Source organism: Mastacembelus armatus, chromosome 18 (assembly GCF_900324485.2).
Source record: "Mastacembelus armatus chromosome 18, fMasArm1.2, whole genome shotgun sequence".
In the NCBI taxonomy this organism is placed as follows: domain Eukaryota; kingdom Metazoa; phylum Chordata; class Actinopteri; order Synbranchiformes; family Mastacembelidae; genus Mastacembelus; species Mastacembelus armatus.
The window spans coordinates 3,481,427-3,506,559 of record NC_046650.1 but is presented as its reverse complement, the minus strand read 5'-3'; the positions used below and the strand labels follow the sequence as shown (position 1 = coordinate 3,506,559).

The 25,133-nt window shown below is 40.7% G+C and overlaps 2 protein-coding genes across 3 annotated transcripts in view; both read right to left on the bottom strand.

Moving 5' to 3' along the window:
- Positions 1–15,499, bottom strand: part of LOC113124461 (mitogen-activated protein kinase kinase kinase 11) — a 39,171-nt gene extending 23,672 nt beyond the window's left edge. Inside the window, exon 1 of the mRNA XM_026297354.1 lies at positions 13,628–15,499. Within this exon, the coding sequence (XP_026153139.1) occupies positions 13,628–14,384 (757 nt within the window). The 5' untranslated portion in view covers positions 14,385–15,499. The remainder of the gene's footprint in view (positions 1–13,627) is intronic.
- A 3,996-nt stretch (positions 15,500–19,495) lies between these two features.
- Positions 19,496–24,971, bottom strand: drap1 (DR1-associated protein 1 (negative cofactor 2 alpha)). Of its 2 annotated transcripts, none has more exons than XM_026319192.2 (7): positions 24,770–24,971; positions 24,166–24,238; positions 23,477–23,570; positions 22,821–22,946; positions 21,572–21,662; positions 21,385–21,473; positions 19,496–21,053 (listed from the first exon to the last, which is right to left on the bottom strand). In XM_026319192.2, exons 1-7 carry the CDS (start codon positions 24,809–24,811, stop codon positions 20,867–20,869), a joined length of 702 nt encoding a protein of 233 aa, XP_026174977.1. In that variant the 5' UTR covers positions 24,812–24,971; the 3' UTR covers positions 19,496–20,866. The 2 variants fall into 2 exon arrangements, with proteins under 2 accessions (XP_026174977.1, XP_026174969.1); XM_026319184.2 differs by having other exon boundaries at positions 21,572–21,665; positions 24,770–24,969.
- Positions 24,972–25,133: the final 162 nt, after the last annotated feature.

The window sequence follows — 25,133 nt, the reverse complement described above, 5'->3', positions numbered from 1 at the left end:
GACTCTGTATCACATGTCTCAGTATGATCGGCAGCCATGCCACTCTTCTTCTTTGCTGGCTGGCTGGGCACTGCTCAGGGCAAAGGGCTGGCAGTCAAACACAGGGAGGAGAAGCAGCAAAGAATTTGACTTATTATAGGGAAGTAAGACTCTTGCTATTTGGAGTTACTTTCCAACTTTCTTAGCTCGCTGTGCTTTTCCTTCTTTCTTCTTTTGACTTGTCTTTCCCTGAAAAATCAATTTTCTCCACCCTCTCTTTTCTTCCCCTGCACAAATATGAATTTTATCGTTTTCTACGCACATGAACAATTCTTTCTCTCTCTCTCTCTCTGTCGTCTCTGTCTTTGTCTCTCTCTCAGACATCCTGTGCTGTGCCTCGTAGCCCAGAGGCAGCGAGTTTGACGTCACAAAGGAATGTATCACAAGAGGTTGTGTTGTCTTCTGTGTGTGTGAACACTGAAGGGGACAGGAGACTTAGTTCTTTCATTATGTACTTGCACAACAATTTCTGCTAAAACCACATAATGCAGACAAGTTTCACAGCAACACGTTTGGTCCAGTCTTTAAGATAATGACAGGTACAAAGACAGACAAACAATGGAGGCTTGTAATTCACATTCACAAGACTACTTTTATGGGGGGGAAATGCTTAGGGTACATCCATCACAAGCTTTCACTCTGACTTCTTGCCTCAAGAAGAAGGCACAAACAATAAAAATGCAATGGTAGCCAAAGGCCAAAACAAATACAACTTCTACAGTGAGGAAAAATGGGGCCACTCAGTTAACCTTTATGCAGAAAATCAATTTCAGCCCATTCTGCAGCTGAGGCCTTTTTTCTGTCAATCCACCAGGCCCTCAGGGAGAGGGTGGTAGTGGTGGTGGTGTTGGATGGAGCGAGGGAGTGCTCCTCTTTTTGTGTCCACTTGGTGGTCAGCTTCTGCTAAAAATAAGCCCCAGTCAGTCACCCCTGTTCCCACCCAGGCACTAGTTGTGCTTCCACAAAGTGATGCTGGAATTAGCCAATTAGCCCCCAGTAACAGGTCATTCCTTAAAAAATAAAAATAAATAATGCAGGCCCTGATTTTGTCGTTCCAGCTTGCTGTTCACTGTGCACAGTAATTGCAGCATTATTTTTGGAAGCAGAGGTCAGAAGGGGTCATGTGGCTGCAGACGACAGTGGGAGGGAAGTGAAGGTGAGAAGATTTGACAGAGCCAGAGAGGTGCTGAATATTGATTGCTATCTTTTGATTGAACGAGAGGAGCCACAGTCAAACCCAGCCTAGAAAGCAGAATTACAGATAATGGTGAAAACACTCACACAAGGTCCCACGTACACAAAGCACTCATTCTATATGGGCAAACAGACACACAAACACTCCACATTCTGGGACCATCATTTAGCAACACATCCAGCTGCAGACAGGCAGCAAGGTCTGAGAAATGTCTGCGCACACACACACACACACATAACTTAAGGACACACATGTATACACATCACTGAGCTACTTTACACACACCCACACACCCACAAGCGCACGCACACACGCACACACCCACAAAAAAAGTGGTGTAGACTGAATCCCAGGGGGCTACAGGTGTTCTGTAACAACTGGACCAAAAAATGTGCATCTGTACAAACATGAGATTTGCTTTGCAATGTTGATGTATATCATTGGAAGGATTAAACCCAGTTTGTGCAGCTCAAGTAGTCGCTTATTTTGTAACAATGACATTTTTGTCACAGAAACAAGATATGATTCATTCGAATCAAACCAAAGGCCATTTATGATCATGTATCAAAACTAATTTTAGATTCAAAATCTGACACCTTCTATTATGAGGCGCATGATGAGGTAGAATTTTAGATTTAACACACACACACACAGACATAGACACACAGATTTGTAGTAAAGGCCAACCAGCACATACATAACAGTGTTCTGACAGCCTCACAACACACCTCATATATTTTTAATACACCTACCACATGCATATAAATGTCTACGCACTTAAGGGATGGATAAAGCCTGCTTCAACACACATGGGAAAAAACTATTCTGCATGCAGCAAACATAAGTCTACGAAAATATTGAAAGCATTTTAGCAGCCTCAGCACACACACACCACATTCTTCTTCCACTTCCTGAGCTGAGGCAGAGTGCAGCCACAGTTCAGCCCCTGCTCAACCTTCCTCCTCCTACCACCGCCATCACACTGGCGTCAACACGCCACATTAGTCAGCTGCTTACTGGACAACATGTGGCAACACGCTGTGTCCAAAGTAGCTGCTGACCCACATTAAGTCTGCTACTGACATCTTCAAAACCACACAGAAAAGTTTCAAAGTGTAAAATAGTGCACCAAAGTCCTGGGTTCGCTGCAAGGAACCATGGGGAAAAAAATACATGTACAGAGAGCTACAGAAATTTGCTCAAGGCCTTGTGCAATTGAGGAATATATTTAGGAAATCAGGGTTTAACAAACTGAATGAACATTTACATTTTGGACCTTATGACGATATGGGGTGACTAAGTGTTTTTCTTACTATCCTCTTGTTATCTTCTGCCTGGTATCATAGTTTGAGGAGGTGTGTTAACAAAAGTGGCAAACAGAGTGGGAATTCCACGTCGCCTTCAAAGGACACCATGGCAGAGTATCATGACTGGATCAGTCTTGTCCAGACAGAACGTCTTCCTGATAGAGACGCAAAATCAACAATGTTGCCACAAAAACACCACAACAGATCTCCATGGCAACCGAACTCTGTTTGTCATTGTTTGTTATTCAGAAACAAGAGTGTGTCAGTAGCAGACATGACTCCTACATCCAGCGGCCTAGATATGAGCTTGGTGCTGGGACTGACTCAAACCCGCAACAGTTACCTTTGTGAGGATCCCAGCATCAGGTGTTTCTTGCATGGGACATAGCAGAGCTAGTTTAACATAAGTATAATCATTGCACTCCTGAGCAAATATGGACTATTTACATTGCCCATGTTCTTCAGATGTCATTAAACCAGAGCCATTTGAGTAAAAATACAACCTAAAGGGGCAAAACCCCTTGGGGAAAAAACTGTAAAATGTCAAATGAGGTGAAATAGTGTCATGGAATTTGCTGTGAAATCATTACCAATGCAGCGTTTTTTGAGGAAGTCATAGCAGTCAATTTAATGCTAAAGTAATTAGGCTATCTCTAAAATCAAATCCCTGCAGGAAATTATTTTCGCATTTTCGAATCAGCCAAAATCAGTAAATCAGCTGAAAATATAAGCAGCAATATCTCTCCTTTGAGCTGACTAAATCACCGACCAGCAGCTGCAAATGAGATGATTGCTAGAATAACTGTCTACATGTTTCTCAAATCAAAGGTCTACTGCTTTGAGCCGTAAATGTACCAGTGTTGTTATTTTAAAGTGCATGTGTGCTATACAGGCACAGAAACCTTGACAGCTAACTTATATCACTTATAAAGGTTCAAAGTCCCGCTCAAGGACATTTGAAGGACACATGGATGGTGCAGAACATACAGAACATGTAGTGTTAGAGGCTGTAACCTTTCCGCTGCATGACAGTCTAACCATCAAGTGCTGTCACGATAACATGCCAGAAGTCAACTCAGCTCCACGAAGCCGCTCCCTGCCTGTTCACTCTGCACCTCACTTAATTACATTTTCTCTATAATTCAACACTGGAACTACAGGTCTCTGCTTTTTTCTATGCATGCTTCATTTCTCGGCCCCCTCCAGTCTCTGAATAGGTGAGATGTACAATTCTGTTGGTCTGTCTGGCTGTGATTTACTGACCCAACTGACATTCTGATAGTTTGTGTTGCCTGTCCAGAAAGCAGATTAAAATATCAGGGAACACTAAAGAGTGCAAGAGGATGTTCATAAAACTGCTCAAAAGTAAAGCAGATCAATGTCAATGTCAATCCAAGGCAAGAAAAAAAAAAAATCTCATATTCAGATCGGTTCAACCTAAGCCCCCTCTATGCTCTCTCTACCTTCCTCCCTCTCCCCACTCCCTGCCCTGCAATCGTAGGCGAGAGGAGAATTCCTGCAGGGTGGGGGCTTTCCCCAGGAAGAACGAGAGCTTTGTCCCCTGAGGGACGAGGCCATAGGCTGACAGTCTGGCAACCTCTGACCAGGCAGCCAGAGAGAGAATGAGAAAGACAGAGAGAGAGTGATAGGACATAATCGTGGTGCAAGGATGTCAACTCATGGTGAAACCAGTGCTAACGCCACTGGAGTTTCAGCTTGGCTCAAGAGCACACAGCGTTTAGTTTAGGTAACATCAGTGAGTTTACAAACTCGAAAACAGCTTACTCACAACTATGTATAGGAAGTTCTGCAATCAGACTGAGGTGGTATTTCTTCATCTCTGATGTGTGTAAAGATAGAAGTCGTGATTCAGGTGCAAATACAATCACCATTCACTCTGTACCACAGTGATGTCAGTAGCTCAACCGGGGAATGTGTTATACTAATCCATGGTTATCATATCACTTCATGCAGGTGTGTTGAAACAGCTTATTTGGCGTAAAGGACACTCCATGTACTGCTTATTGGGAAACTGATCAGGTTTGTCAGGTTTCACCTTAATAATTGTTCTGTTTCTTAAGGGGAAGTTACGTTGTACTCAATGAAAGGTCCGGGTAATCACCTTCATCTTCACTTCCAAATAAGACTGACTATCCTCTGGGGTTACAACATGTGTGATTACCTGTCTGCATTTCTCTTTGCACTATTACACTTTTTATGGTTTAATTATCAATCTGTTATTTTTAAGTAAATCAATTTAACATGTCAAAAACTAGCATAAAATGCTCATGACTACATTTCACAGCCCAAAGAGGCCAACAGGCGTGCCAACATCCACTACATGAAACCAATCCCCAGACATGACAAACCACTGTGAATTAGCACAACCACAGCTTGGCTTTGACATAAAACTCTGAAGGTTTTATTGTAAAGAGAGGAGGGACAATATTTTTAGCTCAACACCTTGCTTTGTTTATCAGATTCAACTGTCTGACATGATTTAGGTCACAGAATTTGAAATTGAATTTGAAGCACTCCATTTAGACCACATTAAACAAACTAGCTATAGAATATTACAGGTTTATAAAAACAGGAAACCATATTTGGCTATCTAAGCAGGATAAACAGGTTTCTATCAAGCAAATTCTGGCAAACAAGCTACAAGGTAATCCAGATGAGAGTAAAAGTATGAAACACACACACGCACATATATATATTAAAAAGAATATACTGTTTCTGGACATCCACATACAACGCTGTCAGAGGGAGGTTATAAATGTTTACCTGTGCAAAGTATCCAGGGCCTGGTAGAAGGCTGAGAGGCCCTGTAAATGGTCACTTATTAACAAACCTCCATTGCTCATGTGTTGAAATTTAACCGTCATTACCGCCATTTCCTTAGAAACTCAGACTGAGGCTCATTACTGGGTTGACCCCAAAAAAGCATGAAGTCTAGGCAGAGGTGGGAGGCCAGGCTGATGTTCTGAGGCAGTAAATATAACAGATCAAACACAAAGTGACATAAAATTACTCATTAAAAATATTACTCTGCATATATAAAAGAGATTGGCTCTCATTTCTGGGATCCATTATGTATTATTTTATGACTTCTGAATATAGTGAAACATTGATATGACTAAAAGGAAATTTCTGTTTCAAGAGTCATTGTTTTTATACTTTGTCTGCTTCTGTAAAAAAAAACAAAAAATGGTTGTTTGTGGCCTCAGAAAGTATCCAAACCCTATCCGATTTGCATAATTTATTTTGTTGTAAATTTAAAAATGGAAGAACATTGTGCATCAATCTACACTCAATAACCCCATGCCTCAACATGCAGCCTGTTGTTAAGGCAGGTGATGAGCAGTGTTCTCCAGTGCTTCCCAAAGGGTTCAGTTTTGTTTCACCAGACCAGAGAACCTTTTCCCTCATGTCCACAGAACCTTTTAACTGCTGTTTGCCTTCCATCCAGCTGCTCCACCTTAAAGCCCTGATCAATGCAGAGCTGCTGAGTTCTTACAGACTGGTTCTCCACCTATGCAGAAGATATGTGGAGGCCTGGGAAGAGTCCTGATGGTTCTACACTCCCTCCATTTCACAGCTATCAAGCCCACCATGTTCCTGGGAACACTTAAAGCTTTGGATATCAACTTCTAGACACATGAAAGAATGTCACAGCAAAAAGTCTGAATATTTTTCATAAAAGAAAGAATGCAGCGCTCAAAACTGTTTTTACTGGGATACTGAGAGTAAAGGATGCAAAAAGTGAAGGCCTCTGAAATTTTTCCAAAGAGGCCGCATGTAAATGTCAGACAATGAATGCCTGTCTCTGTCTTAATAAAAGGTTGATGGAGTACATAAACACCCGGGACAACAGTGGCAATAATTCCACAGGGGCATGAATTTCTATTACTGAAACAGTCTGATATTTGTGGTGTGCATATATTAAATTAAATATTTCAGAATATTTTCGATGAAGCAAACCAGGACAAATCAAAAAACAGAATGCATACATGCTAACAATAGTGAATTATTTCTAAAGGGACTACTGTATTATCTCCTCTGGTACTAAGCGAATGTAGACTTTTGTCCTGTGGAACAGCTCCCACACCTGTAACAGCTGGATGACGTTACTATCCATCTAATCTGTTACAGGATTACAACAGCTCTTTTTTCCTGACGATATATTCAACATGACAGGGATGGTAAGAACTGCTGTAATGTTGTCAACAATCTGTACAACACTGACGAAAAACATTCCTTACTTTTCTTTCCTAGACTCTACAAAACAAATGCGTCTTGATCCTCATGATCATTTTCTCCTCCGCAAACAGACATGTAGGTTTTTGCTAATTTGCATGGGGGCTGTCTTGTGATCTGTGCGGTGAGAAAGTGGCTGTACTGAGACTGAGGTTTCAGACTGAACAAGGGAAAAAAACAGATTATATTCTGCATGGAAACCTCTCTGCTTCCAGTGTCTGCTTTTCTGTTCTTTTTTTTTTTTTTTTAAACCTTCCTCCCGTCTATTGTTCTTCCCCCTCACTCATCTTGCAGCTTTCATGAATAAGTGTGGGTGGGCAAATCTCATTTTGCACCTAGAGTACATACAGTACAGCAGTAAATACTGTATATGAATGCACAGCCTATAAGGTGCAGATACACAGCACTAGGCCAAAGTCATCTTTGTGTGATGCCTGCATATGTAAATACTTTTATTAGACTGGCTCATGTCTGGAGATCTCAAATTGGTTATTTCTTATATTAATATCACCCTGGGTATGTTTGACTTTTCTGTCCAGGAAAGAAGAAAAATCATAATTAAAAACAATAAGAGCATAATAACTGGCTCAGCCAGAAAAGGCTATACTTTCTGAAGGAAAGAAAGAATTTCTACTGAAAAAAGTTCAAGTCAGAATACATCTATTCAATAAAAGAAGATGACTGGGCTAAAAGTTGAAACTAAGTTTAAAATTAAAATGTAGATGCTGTGAGAGGCTGAACTGTAAATGCTTAAAGAAATGACCTTTAAGTTTAAGTGTAACTGATAAAGTGAGCTAGAAGAGTCAGGACATGGTTAACCAAGCTTAGCAGAACTATATACTACTATTTTTTACTTTCTAGATTACAGTTCTACATTCCTCAAAGCAGATGAACAAACAGACAGACTGATACCAATCTTCTCAGAAAGACACTGCAATTTTTTTTTTTTTTTTTTTTAAAAACAGCTCTACCTCCATCCTCATGTTAAAGATTTGAAAATGGTCAAATTTTAAGGTAATGTCAACCAGCTTTGCACTTTGATCTAAAAATACCGTTATCGGTAATAGACCAGAATTCTATCTATTTGTCTGAATCCCTTAAATCAGATCTAAACTGCTCTTCTAATCTAAATCTAATCTGCAAATCCTGCCTGCCCATCTTTAAAAAAAAAAAAAAAAAAAAAAAACAGAATAAAGACATTAGTGAATGGTGCAGTCATTCAGCTGGATAAGCTGCATGCTAAGGCTAGAAAACTCCGCTCTCGCTTATCACCGATTGACACACTGAGCCAGCAGCAACGCAGCTGAGTTCTACCCCCCCTGGATATGCCAGTCAGCAAACTGAAATTGAAGATGCAGCCATGTTTATGGATGGCTTACTTCATGACCATGCACTTTCTGCTACACTTAACTTTTGAGGTTATGCCTCCTGCTGAATAAAAATATGTAGCCTAGATGCATAAATTAGCTCTCCATAAATTGATGGCGTATCAGAAAGTGGTGAGCTAGGTGAGTAATTGTTTTTCATAAAGGTGTGAATGTTGCTGAAAGATCTCATGACTCTGACATGAAACTGATATATTTTCACACTGTACTGCAGTGACAATGCACATGTTCTTCCTTTTTCTTTACATTTAGGTTTTCTTCTTTGCTGCTGAAAAGCTCATAACTGTTTCCGTGCATTTCCTTGTAATCACTTGTGTCAATCAAACAGCGTAGCAGAATCATCTCTTCACTTGCATTTACCGTTATGAAAGTACTGCTCTTGTATTAGCTGTGTATTTAACTTCAGACATGGCGGCTGCTTGTTCTCAAGGCAAAGTTTTTACTTAAAAATCTGCTATTGACACTTTGCAAACTTTAAAATAAAATGTGTTTGACATTATAGTCTGTTCATCTAAGTGTTTAAGTGATACAGAAGAAATAACAATCATGAAACCAGCTTCTACACTGAAACTGTACAAACGTGTGTTGCAAAAATATTCCTTTCATCATGTGTAACTCAGCTGAGTTACACGTGATGAAATGGTGGAGAAGACAGAAGTATTAGAGAAGGAACTTGGCGATATTTCATCGAAATCTCTGTTTTCAGCCAGTATCGTCATATTATCACAGTCCTATATAAAAACTAGGACTACAGCAAATTTTAATTTAGTTTTATTGAAAATTTTATAGATTAGTTGTTTATCAACAATTAGGGAATGTGCCTATTGTTATGTCCCGAACGTCAAGATAAAAATATAAGAATATTCACTTTACCATCATGAATGACAAAGAAAAGCAGCGAATCCTTGCATATGGACTGCATGTGTCTTCTATGTGCAAGAAGACACATGCAGAACATGTGCATTTAGTCTGAAAATCTATATTGGCTACCTGTGTTTGAGTCAACGCTAAAAATAAGACAGTGAATCCAATCCTTTTTCCTTAAGAAAAAAACATTCGAAACGTTGTAGCAATAGCAAGCAAATGGTTAGGGATTTGATTAACAACAATGGAAATCATCTACAGAGAGAGAGAGAGTGGAAGAATAACAAACCTTTTTTGAAAGGCACACATCACTGTGAAAGACAAAAGACACCCCTTTTCTGTTCATTTATGTTATTGCCATTGGGTGACAATACTATCTGCATAAGTTCAGATATTGACTTACACAGATTAAAATTTGCTCTGCAAGCTATTACGCTCCTGAATCAAAAATATTTAAAAACAGGATTCTCAGCCAGTGTGAATGTTTGTACATGTATTGCTTTTGCCGTCTGTATTGTACTGTGACACTGTGATGACAGCAAAGCTAATTTCCCTGTGGGGACAAATAATGTCTTAAAGTCTGAAGTCTTTGGACGTAGAATTCTACAATCTGGTTTCAAAAAGCTTTGATGATTTGCCTATCGTTTTAATTTCTATGCCTTTTGACAGCTGAAATTAAAACTTTATTTAGATTAGACTCCTGCTGATTTCTCCTATGGAACATAATTCTTCAATTAAATAAAGTTATCATGTTATAAAATGTTATAACAAATTAGATCTGCTTCGACAGTGTAACTCAACAGAAAAATAAATATCTTCATATTGTTTCCCATAGGCACAATTCTGTGACTGTACCACTGAAGTGACGAACATGCAGCTGTCAATAAGTGATCTGACTGGCAAACCGACAGCAAAAGTTAAGCCTTACTAACATTCTTCCCCATTAAGTTTCCATCTGTAGATAAGATTCGTATCAAGACCCTCCTCCATAATAGTCAGCCTAAAGCTGTTTTTGGCTCACTTATCACCTAAACTACAGGCAGTAAACACATAACTACTATAAGACAATACAGGTGCATGTTCAGACTTTATCAGGATTAAAATCATCCTATTCCAAATAACTCAGCATATTCAACAACATGGCTAACATGTCTAAACTGCCCTCTTAATTCCTCCTGCTAAACAGGGGAATCATGGTGCAACGGAGTGCAGTTCACCATACACATGCAGACATCACACACCCAGCCGCCCATACACGCAGACACACACGGGATGTTTTGAATGCGCTGCAGTGTGGGGCACTGAGGGCCCTGAATGAAAACATGCTGGTTGAGGGATGTATCAGATGTTTGTCCGCTCAATGGAAAAATATAAAAAAATGACATGTTGATCCAAGATATAAAAAAAAAAAAAAAAAAAAATTAAAAAACCTTCCAGCCCAACAACTGTTTAGCTTGGCACTTTCCCCACCACTTCTAACTAAAGCCTCTGCAGAGTTTTGTGGTATGTGGTGATGCCTATAATGCCTATAGCTGTTTTTTGGGTCTTTGGAAGATTTATACAGATAACTGACAGTGTAACAAGAGCTGGACTCCATTAGCTTTAGGCTGTTACTGATGGCAAGCTTTTACTACACCTGCTAGAGCTGTAGCAGGTTAATATGTTGTGCTGAATATTTATAGAAACACATAAAGCAGCCCTAATCAAAACTTTTTTATAAACAATGGTTTTTGGAATGTGAAAGGGATCACTTGTAGTGAGGAAAATATTTAAGCAACATGCAGCTACAAAGCATTTTACGACCTATCAGCTCATTGTTTTGGTTTAAAGACCCACAACTTGTCTGTTTTCTGTTTTGCCTGACTAGCATTAAATGGTTAGCATGCACCTGATGAACACCTTGAAGCACTCGGTTTCTATGTCTTTTTAAAAAGACATATTTTACCCATGAGTTAGTGGAGACGGAACAGTAAGGAAAGTGAATATTTGACTTAAGGTCATCGGGTAGCCCGAGCCCCGCCCAAACGACAGCTAATATTGTCCTTTAGTTAACCGTTTGCTCACATGCTAACCACAATAATCGTATAATGTGATAAAAATTCAATACTGTGTCAGGAAGGAAAAAAACACTGTCACAGATATACTTTTAGTCTCCAAGCCTCTGGGTGGGTGGGCCAGTGCATGTGTTTGATTGACAGCTGAGCTTGTACTTGTAACTGTAGCTCACAAGCCAAACAAAGACAATGTTTTGTTAGCGCTGATATTGAATTGGAACTAGCATACAGACTGACAGTAGCTGTGCACTCTTCCCAGATGGATGTTTGTTCAGTAGGTCATTAAGCAAGTCAAAGTCCAAAGCAAGATATGTCCATGTTTCTAGATAACAGACATCAGCTAGAAGGCTAATGTGGGTCATGGTTCAAAGTCTCTGGCTCTTTTTGTATCTCTCGTCTGGCTTAGAGCTGTACACTAGTCCCGGGGCCACTCTGCAAAACTGTATGACTGACAGTGTGGTAAAGACTAGTCAGCTAAAAAAAGATAATGACTAAGTGCATAAGGTGTGAAAAATCCACAGAATCTTATCCTTCAGCTATGCAGACACAATAGTGAGAGAAAGAGGCTCCTCTACTCTCTGTTCTGTGTTTATTCTCAGTGGAATTACACATATGGCCCCACCATGCACTTTCTTCAACGATCCTGTTTCATCAGCATCTTCCAAACAGGCAAATGCTCTCCGCTGGTCATTAACTACTAATCACAACTCTTGGCTCTTGTTTACAGGCCCTTCAAGGATAATCATTACTCACCTTAATCCATCACTCTAACAGCTGGCTCAAGGGATGCTTCTTTTAACGTGGCTATCTTTACCTAGTGTTTTGGTTAGGCTGATATATTTTCTGATCTTCTACTTCTTTTACACTTATTTCAAACATATTTGTAAAGAACACATCTTGTTGCCTCATTGAATTACGTTCAAATTGAGGTTGCAGTTGGAAACAGGGTTTCACTGACGCATTTCAGAGCACACGGTGCAAAATGGCAGCTTCAGAAAGAAGAACTAGCACCATTACGCTGAGGAACTGACACAGCAATGTGAGGTTGATGCTCTACATTTTGTTCTATCAACCTAACTGCCCTATTATCTGTTTTAACTCCATTCTTCCTTTAAAATGCTTATGCTAAGATGCTCTTACACCTGTGCATCAAGCCTGCACTTCACCTACAGTGTACAACGTTATTGTCAAACTGGCTAAACCCCCACCCACCCACCGCACATACAACCACAACAGGATATTGCTCAGTGGCACAACAGGGTTATGGCTGTACAGAGACATGCAGGGGCAAGCCAGTGACAAAGATTCAGAGAAGAATTAAAAAACAAGAGGCAGGAGGGCGATACCATCTCCCTGCACACACAGAGAGGGATTGTGTTCACTTTGGCCTGCCTCATATACAAACACTATATTAACATAAGACCTCTTTCTTTGGCTCCACAGGAAACATTTCTCCAGCAGACAGGTCTAACTGGGAAACAACCTGAGACAAGGGTGAAGATAAGCTGGGGGTGGGGGTGAAAGAGTAGGAGCAGATGCTGATGGGAACAGGAAGAGGAACGGTCAGCAGCCAATGAGTGAGGCTGACAAACAAAAGGGGAAAAGATGGAAATGCTGAAAGGAGTCTGGGTTTGAGGTATTTCAGGATGTACTGAATAGGAATCCTAGTCTTTAAACAAACCTTGAATCAAGGGAGTTAACCACCTATTGCTCCTAACCAAGGTCATGTTCTCAGAACCTATTTCTGAATGTTTTGTGGCATCAGTCACTGCCAGTTGCTGTACTGTAGCAACCAGGAGCTACAGTAATACACGGGATAAGCAGAGGGAGATTGGAAGTTGGACAGACACAGCTACAGAGCTGACAGGCATTATATGCTGCATCGCAGGAATGATAATAGGGGAAGCGGCAGCAAAATTCAGGTGGCTCAGTGTTTATGTTAACTAAGAGCACCAGCAGAGCTGAGAAAGGCATTCACTCTGGTTCAGAAGGGGGGACAGAAAGCTTTATCAGCAATACATCTCTCTCCAGTGCAGCTTTAATGACAAGGTTCAATGTGTACGTGTCTGCTACAAGGGCCTGAAACACTGATGAAAGACCTTTCCCACTGCCCTCACACGGCATCAAAGTCCGAAGTATGGGTTGTGACGCTGCCAAGACCGAAAGCTTCCTCTTTACTCCCTGACCTTTGCTGGCAAAACATGTAATTTGTGCTCTCAACAACATATATATGCAGGCCTTTCAGTCTGTGCAGTCTTGGCCTATCTTTTAACACCCAGGAGTCACATGACTGGGCAACAATCCATAAAGATTTGTTGCTGTACCGCTAAGCTTATTCCTAAATGCTTTGTCATGGCTCTGAACCATAGCACTAGATAAAACTGATGCATTATTCTAACACAGTGACTCTGACTGTTCTAATTATGGTATAAAAACAAAAGTAGACACATAATTGAGTCGCCCAGACTAATGAGATGTTGGAGTTTGACTGATGAATAACTTGCACTGCAGGCTTGTAGGACTTACTGTTGTTGGACTTGAGATCCCGGTGGATGACGGGGACAATGGCCTCACTGTGAAGGTACAACATCCCTCTGGCTATCTGCACGGCCCAGTTGACCAGGACATGCGGCGGGATGCGACGGCCTGCCAGCGCCCGACTCAGCGGCCCCCCTGAAGCATACTCCATGATGAGGCACAGGTTGGGTTCTTGCAGACATACACCTTGCAGGGCAATGATGTTCGGGTGGGTGAGCATGGCAAACAAACGAGCCTCCTGTCTAACATTCTGCGCTGTCACGCTGATGTCTTCGTCCGGATCTTGTCGGGCGGCCTTCACTGCCACCAGCTCACCTCTCCATGTACCACGATACACCTTTCCAAAGCCTCCAACCCCAATGACCTCCTCCAGACTCAGCTCCCTGAAATCCACCTCTTCGGGTTCGAACTCCCCCACCACAGCAGGGCCAAGCTCACCAACCACGCCACTGCCGGGAAGCTTCCCATAGCCACTCGGCTTGAAGGAGCCATAGTTGGATGGGAAGATGCCCACCTTGTTGTTGACCTTACCTGCCCACCAGCCCTCATCCCCTGATATCTCAGAGTCCAGAGAGAGGACTTCCACCAGGTCACCTTTACGCAAGGTGAGCTCATCTTTACAGGATGCCTCATAGTCGAATAAGGCTGTCCACACAGGGTTGGTGAAGTTCCCTTTTTGTGATTGTTCTAAATTTTTCCAGTTCGACAGTGGGCCACGACTGAATATGTTCTTCAGCGGCTCCATGGAGCCTCAAGCAAATGTTTTGACTGGATTTGATTCTGCACCCTAAGGATTTGAAAATAAAGTACAAAGGAGTACTTTATTGCGCCTCGCTCCCTTTCCTGTCTTTCTTGTTGGTTCATCAGGGACCAGTAAAATGTGTTCAAAAGCTTGACCAACAAGTGGGCTACAGGAGAGGACTCAAAGAAAGCTAAATGACAAGTGTCTTTCATTCATCTAAACAAGCTCTCCATTTGAAAAGACTGCTTTTGTTCGATTACGTCTAAGGATATGGACGCTCAGAAAGGCAGCACTGCCGCCAATGAATCTCTCACTGTTCAAGGGATGTGATGTGTGGTTTCCCAACACATGATGTGAGCACAATTTCATTTCACTGGGCTGTATTTAAGAGGCTCTTGAGTCACCTCATTAGAAAATAGCTCTCGTCTTCCCACATACACCTGTTGAGTTCTGATTTTGAAGACTAAAAGCTGAAGGACAAAAATCAGATGGTCCAAAGCGTGTTGTACAATACTTCAAAGTGCTGCAACTCGAAATTGAAGTCGTCACAACATGTAGCTGTCCATTTTGAGTTTTTATGTATTTTTAGCCATTAAGTTCAGTGGCCACCACAAGCAGGAAGCGCTGAGAGGGGGAGAAGAATAGCAGGAAAGGAGCATTCAGTCCAGCCAACCAGTGTTTTACGACAAGTTCCAGGGCTGACCAGTTCGCATTATTAACACCAAATCTCCAGTAACCGCGTCTGACCACAACGTTGCGGCGCTCCCGCAGGAAATCCCGCATCCCACTGCGCGACTGCATCCATACTTACGGTTTTATCCGCGGCGCACAATGACCTGAGCTTTATCACAACACACAAACCGCGGAGCACCGACTTTACAACAGGAAGAGCTGTCCAAACCTGTTTGGCTTTACTTTCCAGACAGAAACACGCAGAAAAAACTAATCCCGTTAGCTCCTCAGCGGCGCTAACCGCGCGTCCTGGCCCAGCCCGGTGGTCTTGTGGTTACTGTCGGTGTCCAAACAGCGCCAGACCTCCATCATAACTTCTCATACTCCTCTTTCTCGGTCAGTGCTCTCTCGTCAGGACCTCGAACCACTTCTACGTCTTTGCTTACAGTCCGTAGAGAGGGTGGGGTTTCAAAACTTTTTTTCTCCCGACAGGAAAAGAGTCAGATGACAGGTCAAGCTCGACGCAATCATCCATCACTTATCCGGTCGTGCTCTGTCAAAATAAAAGCTGGAAAAAATCGCATGGTTATTTAAGTGACATTCAGGAGTGGATGTTTAAAGCGCAGTTTGCTGAAGTTTGATTTATTTTTTTATTTAAGGTGAGCAATATATCAATGTCTGCATGAGAAGTGTTCATACAAAAATGATTTGTTTAAATTTAAGCTGCTCATATCCTCAGTGGCAAGATAATATTATGTGCAGAATAAATGATAAGAGGAAGCTCACTATGTTAGCCATTAGAGATTTACTTTAATTAGGTTTTGGTCATTTTAGCAATAACAATGATAGAAAGCTACAGTGTGAGTTCAAGCACAATGTAACAATCTTATCAAATTAAAACAAAAATTACAGACATGAATTAAGCATCAAAAAGAAAGTAGTGCATGACAGTGCTACAATGAGTTCTTTATATCAGAAATCATTTCTGTGTTTAACAGTCCCCCGCCTCTCACTCAGTGTCACCTGGGATTGGCTCCAGCCCCCCACAACCCTGGATGTGCCTGGATAGGTGGTAGATAATGCATAGATGGATGAATGGATGGAAGTAAAAGTACTAATGGTGTATTTTAAAGTTTTGTATAAACTGTGCACTGCACATGGATGAAACAACATAAAGGCACTTGAACCTAGTACTCAGACAGTATACCTGTGTGAAGCCCATATTTGTATTTTGATTTAATATTTTCCTGTGTTGTTCTGTTTTCTTGCTAACTTCACACTGTTACTGGGCCAAAACCCTGTAAGGGCGAGTACACAAAAAACACCCACAAAAATAATAATGCAGAGAAAAACATGCTGGCCTTAATACAATATAATGTTAAGGGCAGCAGGCTTTTGCAGTGTTGAAATTACCAGAATTTGAACATGTTTTTTTTTAAATTATTATTACAGGAACACTCTAATTTATTACTTTCTCTTAATCGAGGGCATGTTTCAATTTGTCCTTTATTTTGAAATTCCCATTATTATTCGTGTTTGTTATTATGGCTCACTTAACGTTTTAACAGGTGGTAAATCAGTCCGTGAAAAACAACAGGCAGTAAACGCATTTATCAAAAAGTAATTATTCACATCGTGAAACTTCTTCTTAAACATTTTTATTCTGCTGTAAATTCAGACATTTTATGTACAGTTTCTTTTTCATAAGTGCCTTTATAACGTAATACATTTTTCAGTTATGTCTGAAGCTATTTTGTGTTTTAATGTATTTATATTGCTATTTTAAATACATACCATCTGCTCTGTTACCATTTAGACTGTAAGTGTCTTCATATCAGCTGATATATTACACTTTAGTGAGACTAGAACATCAAAAACCACCCATAGTCAAAGAAAGAAAATAAAGTGCTGTTAGGTTTCTCCGGGAAAAGATTTGTTCAAAATTTTACTTTTGTCTGGTGTTACTTTGAACAAAAAAGGAATTTCAGGCTTTTCTTTAAGTGACACATCTGAAAGTTTTGAAAGTATGTGGCTGGTTTAATGCTCTTTATGCAGTTTGATGTGCTGAGATGGGAGAGCTGTTACTGTTCTGATACACTCCGATTTACTGTTGTACACTTCTTGAAGTCCAATGTAGCTCATTTCGTGTTTTTATGCAACGTTTAAGTGTCATCTTTCTATTGTTAAAAAAAATAGAGTTCAGTAAAGTGGTTCATCAGATTACCTTAACAAATATCTAAAAACTACTGCTTCAACCATAAAAATGTGTTTCACCCACTTCCACATAGGCAAGAATAGGAAGTAAAGTAAAAACTCTTGATTAAATGATTGCAAACAAGAACCACAGTGTCCCCTGTAAGTATGTCACACTGATCTTAACATTAGGGGAACAAGCTAAAAGCCAAATATCTCCTTATTGGACATGATCATGGAGTGGATTTTTATTTACATGTCATGTGAAACATTTGGCCCATCACACTTGGGATTACAAGAAACCACAAAATGAATTTCTGCTTGTTCTCTTGTTAACAGTATTGCATAATTGCCAATAAAATGTGAAAAAGAGAGAACAAAATTAAGTTTTTTACTGAGATGTAAACATAAATAAATAAATAACTTCAATTCATTTCTGTCAGTGGGCTTTTCCATCCTGTATTCTTTTTATTAAAACCTTCTGCATTGACTTTAAGTTTCTCTGGCTTGTTTGTAATCCCTGTAGGGGATTTGCTTCACAACCAACAAGTTGTTTAAATGTCACCGTATGATCCACCTGGACCTTCCTAGTAATTTAATAAGTTCCACTTGTACAGGGTGCACACAGGGTCAATTCAAAGTCTGATGAGACAGCCTTTGGTTGTTATTCTCCTAGATGCTTGTAAAAGCCTTCCCGAGAACAGTTATTCAGTGATTCAGAAATCCCTGTTATAGCCAGAGGTGGAAGTTTTACACTTTTGTTGTTCTCCATTTAATTTACGTATTTTAGACTTATATTTTTCTCCAGAAAGATGTCGTGTACTTTTTACTCCCCAAATAGATTTCACACAGTTTATAGCTGTCTATACATGTTTTGCAAACAACTGGATACATTTGGTAAATTAAACAATTATCCAAACAGTTCAAACTCTAATACACTGCTGTTTAACAGTGTGAACTTAGACATTCATTCTGGATAACACTGACTTTTATTTTTGAGAGTACTGTTTTTACCTGGTGGATCTCTGACAGCATCTTAACCACTCAGTAGTTTATATGTGCCATTCGTGTGCATGAACTGACATACTGTTTGCTTTGCCTTACTTTGTTGTATTCATTAGATAACACGCCAACTTAAAGTATTTAATAGTAGCCTAAAAGTATGTTTGAGAGTAATGAGTTGATTTCCAATGTGCCTTCGGCTCAGGGCCACAGAACAGCTAAAACACAAGGTGCGTTTTAAACATGCTTTTCAAGTAGCAATGCAATGAAAGGTTTTATTTCTTTAAAAAAAAAAAAAAGGTCAGGGAATTCCTTTTTGCCACATCTTCCTATGTTTCCAAAAGCATGAAGCACTTAAAAGCCCGTGGCTTCATGAGAGGAGATGGGAATCACACAGGCCACCTCTGGCCCTGCTGGCTGCTGTGTGGAAACAGTGTGCTTCCTTCTGTTAGCCCTTTGATGGCTCTCCTTCCCTGCCCCATGGCTGCTGTTTGTTTGGACGGTGACCTCCTAAAGTCAACCACCTACAACCCCCTCTTCCCCTACACACACACACACACACACACACACACACATACATACAGAGCAAACTCCACCCTCCTCACAGTCCGCTGAGTCAACGCTTGTGCAGGAAGGATGCAGTTGTTTTTGTGGCCCCCGGCTTCTGCGGTTGGTTGGTGGGTTAGGGTGGGGTGGGGGTGGTGGGGTAGAAGAAGCAGCTGCATTTACACAACAAACCTGTTTAAAAAAATAAAGAAGACCAGAGGAAAAGGAAAGAGGCTGAACATACATTCACAGCCAAGTGTGCCAGCTACTCTGAAAGTCATGTGTGTCTCTGACGGCAAAAATCACCTCTCTGTGGACACTTTTCCACAAACCTGTACTGTCTTGTACTTATCTGATTCAAATGCCAGACAAAGGATGCCATGTTCAGGATAAAATAGCAGCTCTCGTTTTTCAGGTTGTGTTAGTCATCGGCCAATGCATCAATGAAAATGCATTCTATATGGTAACATACAGAAAATAAAGATAGAAAGAAGGCAGAGCAAAGAGTCAAAACTACAAAGGAAGTAAAATGCCTGTAAACTTCACAAACGAAAGAGGAAGCACTTCAGAAGAGTTTGCTCAAAGATACCAGTCAGGCTCTACTCCTGCAGCCAGTCAACAAGCATTGCAGTTTTGCTTGATGTGAAAAGCATTTGAGGCTGTTTTGTATCTGAAACTAAACAAAACCAAACAAGGGCTGCTTTTTATTTGAAATATGAACTTTATTTCACCCATACAAAATAAAAAGAATGTTAAAACTTTACAATACAGTGTCAACTGCCTATTCGGAAACATTTCATACTGAGACTTACACATAAATGAGAGCCCCATCTCTGCTTTCAATGGATATAGCAAGAACAATCTAAAAGGGGGAGGGAGGATAAAGAAAAAAGTTACTCAAAACTGAAGTGATGGCCAGAACACAAAAGAGAGAAAACAAGAGACAAACACCTTTAAAATCAAAGTCATGGTCCAAGAGTCACAGTATAGTTCTGATGGGCAATTCAGGGGTATGCAATGGTGGTATAAAATAATATAGGAGATCTAAATGCTAAAGTAGATAACCCCTGACTCTGTCAAAAACAACAACACAATGTAAATCATTAACCTGCTGATAAGGTGGACTTCAGGGCTGTGGTCATGGAGCTTTATGATTCTCCTGATAAAAAACATGAATTAAAATTAGAAACAAATCCAAAAAAATCTGTGGTTAGCTAACCTACAGTAAAAATGCACCTGCTTCCTTGTTTGTTTTACAGCCTGACAACTGGGCTGCAGGGAAGTAGGGCTCACATCTGAACAGCACTGATTCTAAATCCAGTTGATAACAGTAATATAACTCTGTGGGTAAGACAGTGACCTCCTAGGACAATGACTTGTCTTAAACAAGTGCTGATCACCTTCCAGATACTTCACAACCGCCTGCCCTGAACTCAACTAGTTGCCTTTGCGTCAGCGTCATATGCGCTGTTAATAAGGCTTTAACTACCAGTTATGGGAATTTTTTTCAGTCAACCTGAGGGTTTGAGTGATGACGACTGATATGTCCACTTCATAATTGTCTCCTACAGAGGACTGAGGAAGAAAGAAAAGTGCCAAAAGAAAAAGCTAAAAGGCAACAAAAACCACACCTATCCTGTCTGCAGGGGGCTCACGGCAATAACAGTGACGACTGCCGTTTTCAATAGTCAAAATATAAGGACTGACTTGTTAAAAAACATCCTTGTTGGTTTCTTAGCTACAATAAAATAAAACCTTTTTTTAAAAATGAAAATTAAAACACATAATATACAACCACTTTTCTGCCTCCTGCAGTGGAGTCTCTTACAGCCGGCTGTTAGAGGAGTTTCCTGTCAGCGGGCTGTGATAAAGAGTCTTTCCCTCCTATGTTTTAGAGCGGCCGCCGCAAGAGCAACTTAAAAATTCCAAAATAACATTGAAAGAGTGTGTGTCTGTGTCTGTGTGTGTGTGTGTGTGTGTGTGTGTGTGTGTGTGTCTGTGTCTGTGTGTGTGTGTGTGTGTGTATGTATGTATGTGGGTGAGCAGAGGAGGAGCAGGGTGTGAAGAGGGAGCTAAGAGTCGTAGTCTTCGTCGTCATCATCCTCATCTTTGGGTGGCGCAGGGGCTGGGGGAGGTGGTGCGATGCTTATCATGGAGGGGTGAGGGGCAAACGCCATGCCGCCCTGGGGCTGTGCTGGAGCCATGCTTCCCACAGAGACCATGTTGCCCATGTGCATGTACTGTGGTGGTGCGTTTGAGCTGTGGGGTAAACCAGGCATTAGTCATGTCCACTCAAATGAAATGCACTATGTATCCAAACCACACAACTGTGTGTGTGTATGTGTGTGTCATCCCATGGAACCTGTGAAATACCTTTGTGCATAAATTCATTTTGAAAATAAGAGAAACATGTTCCGAGTGACGTGAGGATAATCGAACTTCATCTAAAATGTGATCGACCCAAACAAAGAAAGAACACAAACACCAGCAGCAGCATTATAATCTATCAATTAATTATATAAAACACCTGTGTGGGAAAAGCGCAACAATAATAACGAGCATTTCGTAAGAATAAATGTAAGATCCATACCTGTGGAACCTGGATGCAGCCTGCAGATTTGTACTTGACTGAGAGCCGTCCTCCTCGTCCCCGTCTGTCTCACTGTCTTCAGAGTCATCCTGTTTCCATCATGAAGGAACACAACAGTGAGCCATCTCACAAGAAATCACTGAAACTGTAGGTAGCCACTGGGCTCTGCATGCAAATCAACTCCCACCTCTTGTTCTGACTCTGTGCCAGACAACTTCTTGTCCTTTCCTTTGGAGGCGGCACCGCCATTTTTGCGTCCAGATCCTGGCTTTCGACCCCTGCTGAAGGGAACAACAAAAAAAATAAATAAATAATAAAAAATATGTATGTGACGACATATGAGAGTATAGCTGCTGTTTCAGTTTTCAAAAAGGGGAACAAACATTTGAGCCATACAAGATTCTACAGAAATTCCTTAATTTGTGTACACCAGACAAAATGTCTGGGCTGTTTTCTGTCTGGTCTGAAAACTGCTCACACAAGGAAACAAGTCATTGCACAATCTGTCATTTAAGAACATCTGGTGTTCATTATGAACACTTCATATCCGAATTTTTAATGAACTAAAGCTGCACTTAGAACTGTACACTCAAAATTAGAACCTCTTCTGAACAAACACACATTTCAAATATTTAAAACAAAAACCAAACTGTAGCTACCCATGATTTAATGATTCAGGAGACAAATTTAAAAAGAGAAGTCATTCTACAGTACAAATCTCCAGACAGTTATGCCCAAATACAACAACAGATAATCCCAAAGCAGAGAACAGTATCACTGATACAGCTGTATCCACACAGCAGAGGCAAAACTTCTAAATATTAGCAGATTACAACTGTTTTAAATTGAATCTGAATCGAATCTGCCATGCCGTTCAGTGAAAAGATTTCTTATTTATTTAATTTGGGTGTACCTGTAATTCTCTCCCACACTCTTTGCTTCAATTTAGTCACAGTGCCAGTGTTTGTATGACAGCCAATACTCCTTTCTCTTCTCTACAATCTCCAATAATTAGTTCTTGCTCTGTGAAGCTGAAAACAATTGCCTCCCTGTTTTTCTTTTTTGTGGTTATAATCAGCTAGACAAAATGGAACAAGTAATAAGGTAACACTGCAGACATGACAACCGCATTGCTCAAGTCAGTTTCAGTTCACAGCAGTAGCTGCTCCAGGGAGAGGAAAAGTTCTAATTGGAGTGGTGAAAAATCTGCGTGATTCTTCCACATAACAGTGTGGATACATTTACTTATCAGAAAAGACTATAAGAAAGTGATTGAGTGGTAAACTAGATTAATGAGCCAAACTTAGGTGGATGGACACCACACATAAGTGTGAAATGGGCTCTTGTTACAACAAAGTTGTTGCCCATTTAGTTCCTTACTAATTGTGGTATACAAACATGCTGAGCTGTGTGGTGTGAGTGAGAAAGAGAGATACCTGCGAGGGACTTTCTCGCCTCCACCCTCAGCGTGGTTCTCTTCCCCATCACCCTGCATGTCTGGCACTGTTGCCACCAAGTCTTTTAAGAAATCAAACTGCTGCTCCAGCTCAATGCACTGCTTTCTGTGAACATACACATAATTTTCAATCAACACATAAAAAGATAAATGCTGATTATATTTTCAGCCCAACGACATGCACAGTCTGAGTCACACGCATTCCTTTGGCAGATGCATCTTACACAGAAATAATTTCAGATCCAAGGAACTTGGTAAATCCATGCACAACTAGTATTAATGAATCACCAGCATAGACGGCCCTCCCACAGTATATCATATAGCCTAATAGGATGGCTTTAAATGTCTTTATCTTAACCTAAATGATTTCTACATGTATCTAAAAGCACATTACAACATTAATATGATTTCCTGTCCAGGATGTACCCTCCCTCTCAACCAGGGTTGGTTGGGTTGGGCTCCAGCCGCCCCGCAACCCTGTATCCATAATGGATAGATGGATGTGATATCCTTTACATTTATAGACTCATCCTCAGTGTGAATTGAGCAGAGGGATGTTTCAAACACCCAAAAAAGTCAGGCTTCAACACTGCAATACAGACTAATTCCTAAATCAAGACACAAACAGAAACTTACAGATGTGATGTTGTCATCGTCTTTGCATTCCTAGACTGTGTAACTTGACAGGCTTTTGTAAGTAGCGACTCCAAAAAAAGTTCCAGGGCTCTCGCTGATATAGTGGCTTAGGAAAGTAAGATGCAGGAGGTTTGTGTCATTTGTTACAATAAAAAAAGCTTTACTTCACATCTGGTCTAGGTTATGTTGTAACTGCACACGGCCTGAAAACTTTCAAATGTGAAAATTATTATTGTAATGAATAAATATACAGTAAATAGAAAAGATAAAAAAAAAAAAAATCCCTTTTCACTTCTGGTCAGTTATTGATAATATCACCTGAATGCTGGTTCACAACGTGTGCCCAACAGTCAGATTAGGAATGAACTGATGCAGTGGTGTGGTGTGAAGAAAATATTTGAGGAAGCCAAATGAGACAAGAGCTCAAATCTATGTGCTGTCACTACTGGCACAGCCAATGTAACGTAACCAGATAAGCTATAGGGGCGCCTGGTATCGTCATACACAAAACTGCATCATACAAATGTGGGATAAATCTCTGCTGATTGAGTTAGGTCGAGGTCGAGGTCGGATTGTTGTTTTTAAGTTAAATACATCTAACACCGTTTATGATTATGATTGGTAAAACCTCATACAGATGAGCAAACGCTCAGTGTATGCAGAGTTAAGATACTTGGCAAGAAGGATACAGATAATAACAGGTACTGCTGCTGCCACTTTGCCTATTTCTTCATCTGTCTGCATAATCTTCTTAATCCTTGCCTGAAATGAGAAACGTATCAGAGGAACAGAGAACTCATTGGCAATGCAGAGTTTATTACCAACAGACTTAAAGTAGTTTCAGTGTATGGAAAAACTAAGAGCTACGGTACAAACCTATTCTGAATGATCGGCTTCATCACAGCATATGTGTTTTCCAACCCTGCAGCTGCAGTTTGCTCATTATGCAGTAATAACATCAGATTAGCTTGTCGTGCTAAAAACAACGCTGATTAGCAAGAGTCGTTAGCTAACTTAATTAGCTAACTTAAACGCACCTTAGCAAATGCTGAGATGCGAGCTAAGCTGGCTAATTCAAAGTAAGCAACCTCGTTATAATTTAACGTTAATTCTCAGCAGTACACTTAACATTTTCGTGGTAAATTGTAGTTTACTGGCTGGCTTGTTAGCTCGCCAGACAACAGAACAGGCCGACTCCCACTCAAACTAGCTAAAGAAGTTAGCTTCCAAGCGTACAGCGTACAGCTAACATTAGCCGAGACTTAACACCGGCTCGGCAACGTTTAAACTTACCGGAGGGAACCTGGCGTTGTATTTCTTCTTTTTGCTGGGCATAATTAAATGACCTGGATGGCTAACTTAAAATAAAAAGCAATAAACTCTGTAGTATTACTCTTTAACACACATAAATCACCTCCGCCGCGCACACACCAGATAGCGGTAGCTATCCGGCTAACTCTTTGGCACGTCGCAGTGTCCGGTCCCCCGTTCCCCGGCAGGTCCGTTGGTTCCGCAGGGTCAGAGCGCCGTCAGTTTGCTGTAACTTCTGCACTAATAAGATAAAGTTAAAATAACTGTAGCTTATTTTCAGCTTATAATGTAGGGCTATATATGATAGCTACACAAAATAAAAAGTAACACATTAATGCGTGTTTCA

Excerpts from the sequence above, each read along its gene's own strand:
- drap1 (XM_026319184.2), bottom strand. The coding sequence starts at position 24,811 with ATGCCCAGCAAAAAGAAGAAATACAACGCCAGGTTCCCTCCG. Across the intron at positions 24,239-24,769 it reads ACAACGCCAGGTTCCCTCCG|GCAAGGATTAAGAAGATTAT; the intron begins GTAAGTTTAAAC and ends TTCTCATTTCAG. Across the intron at positions 21,054-21,384 it reads GCTGCATCCAGGTTCCACAG|CTCAAACGCACCACCACAGT; the intron begins GTATGGATCTTA and ends TTTACCCCACAG.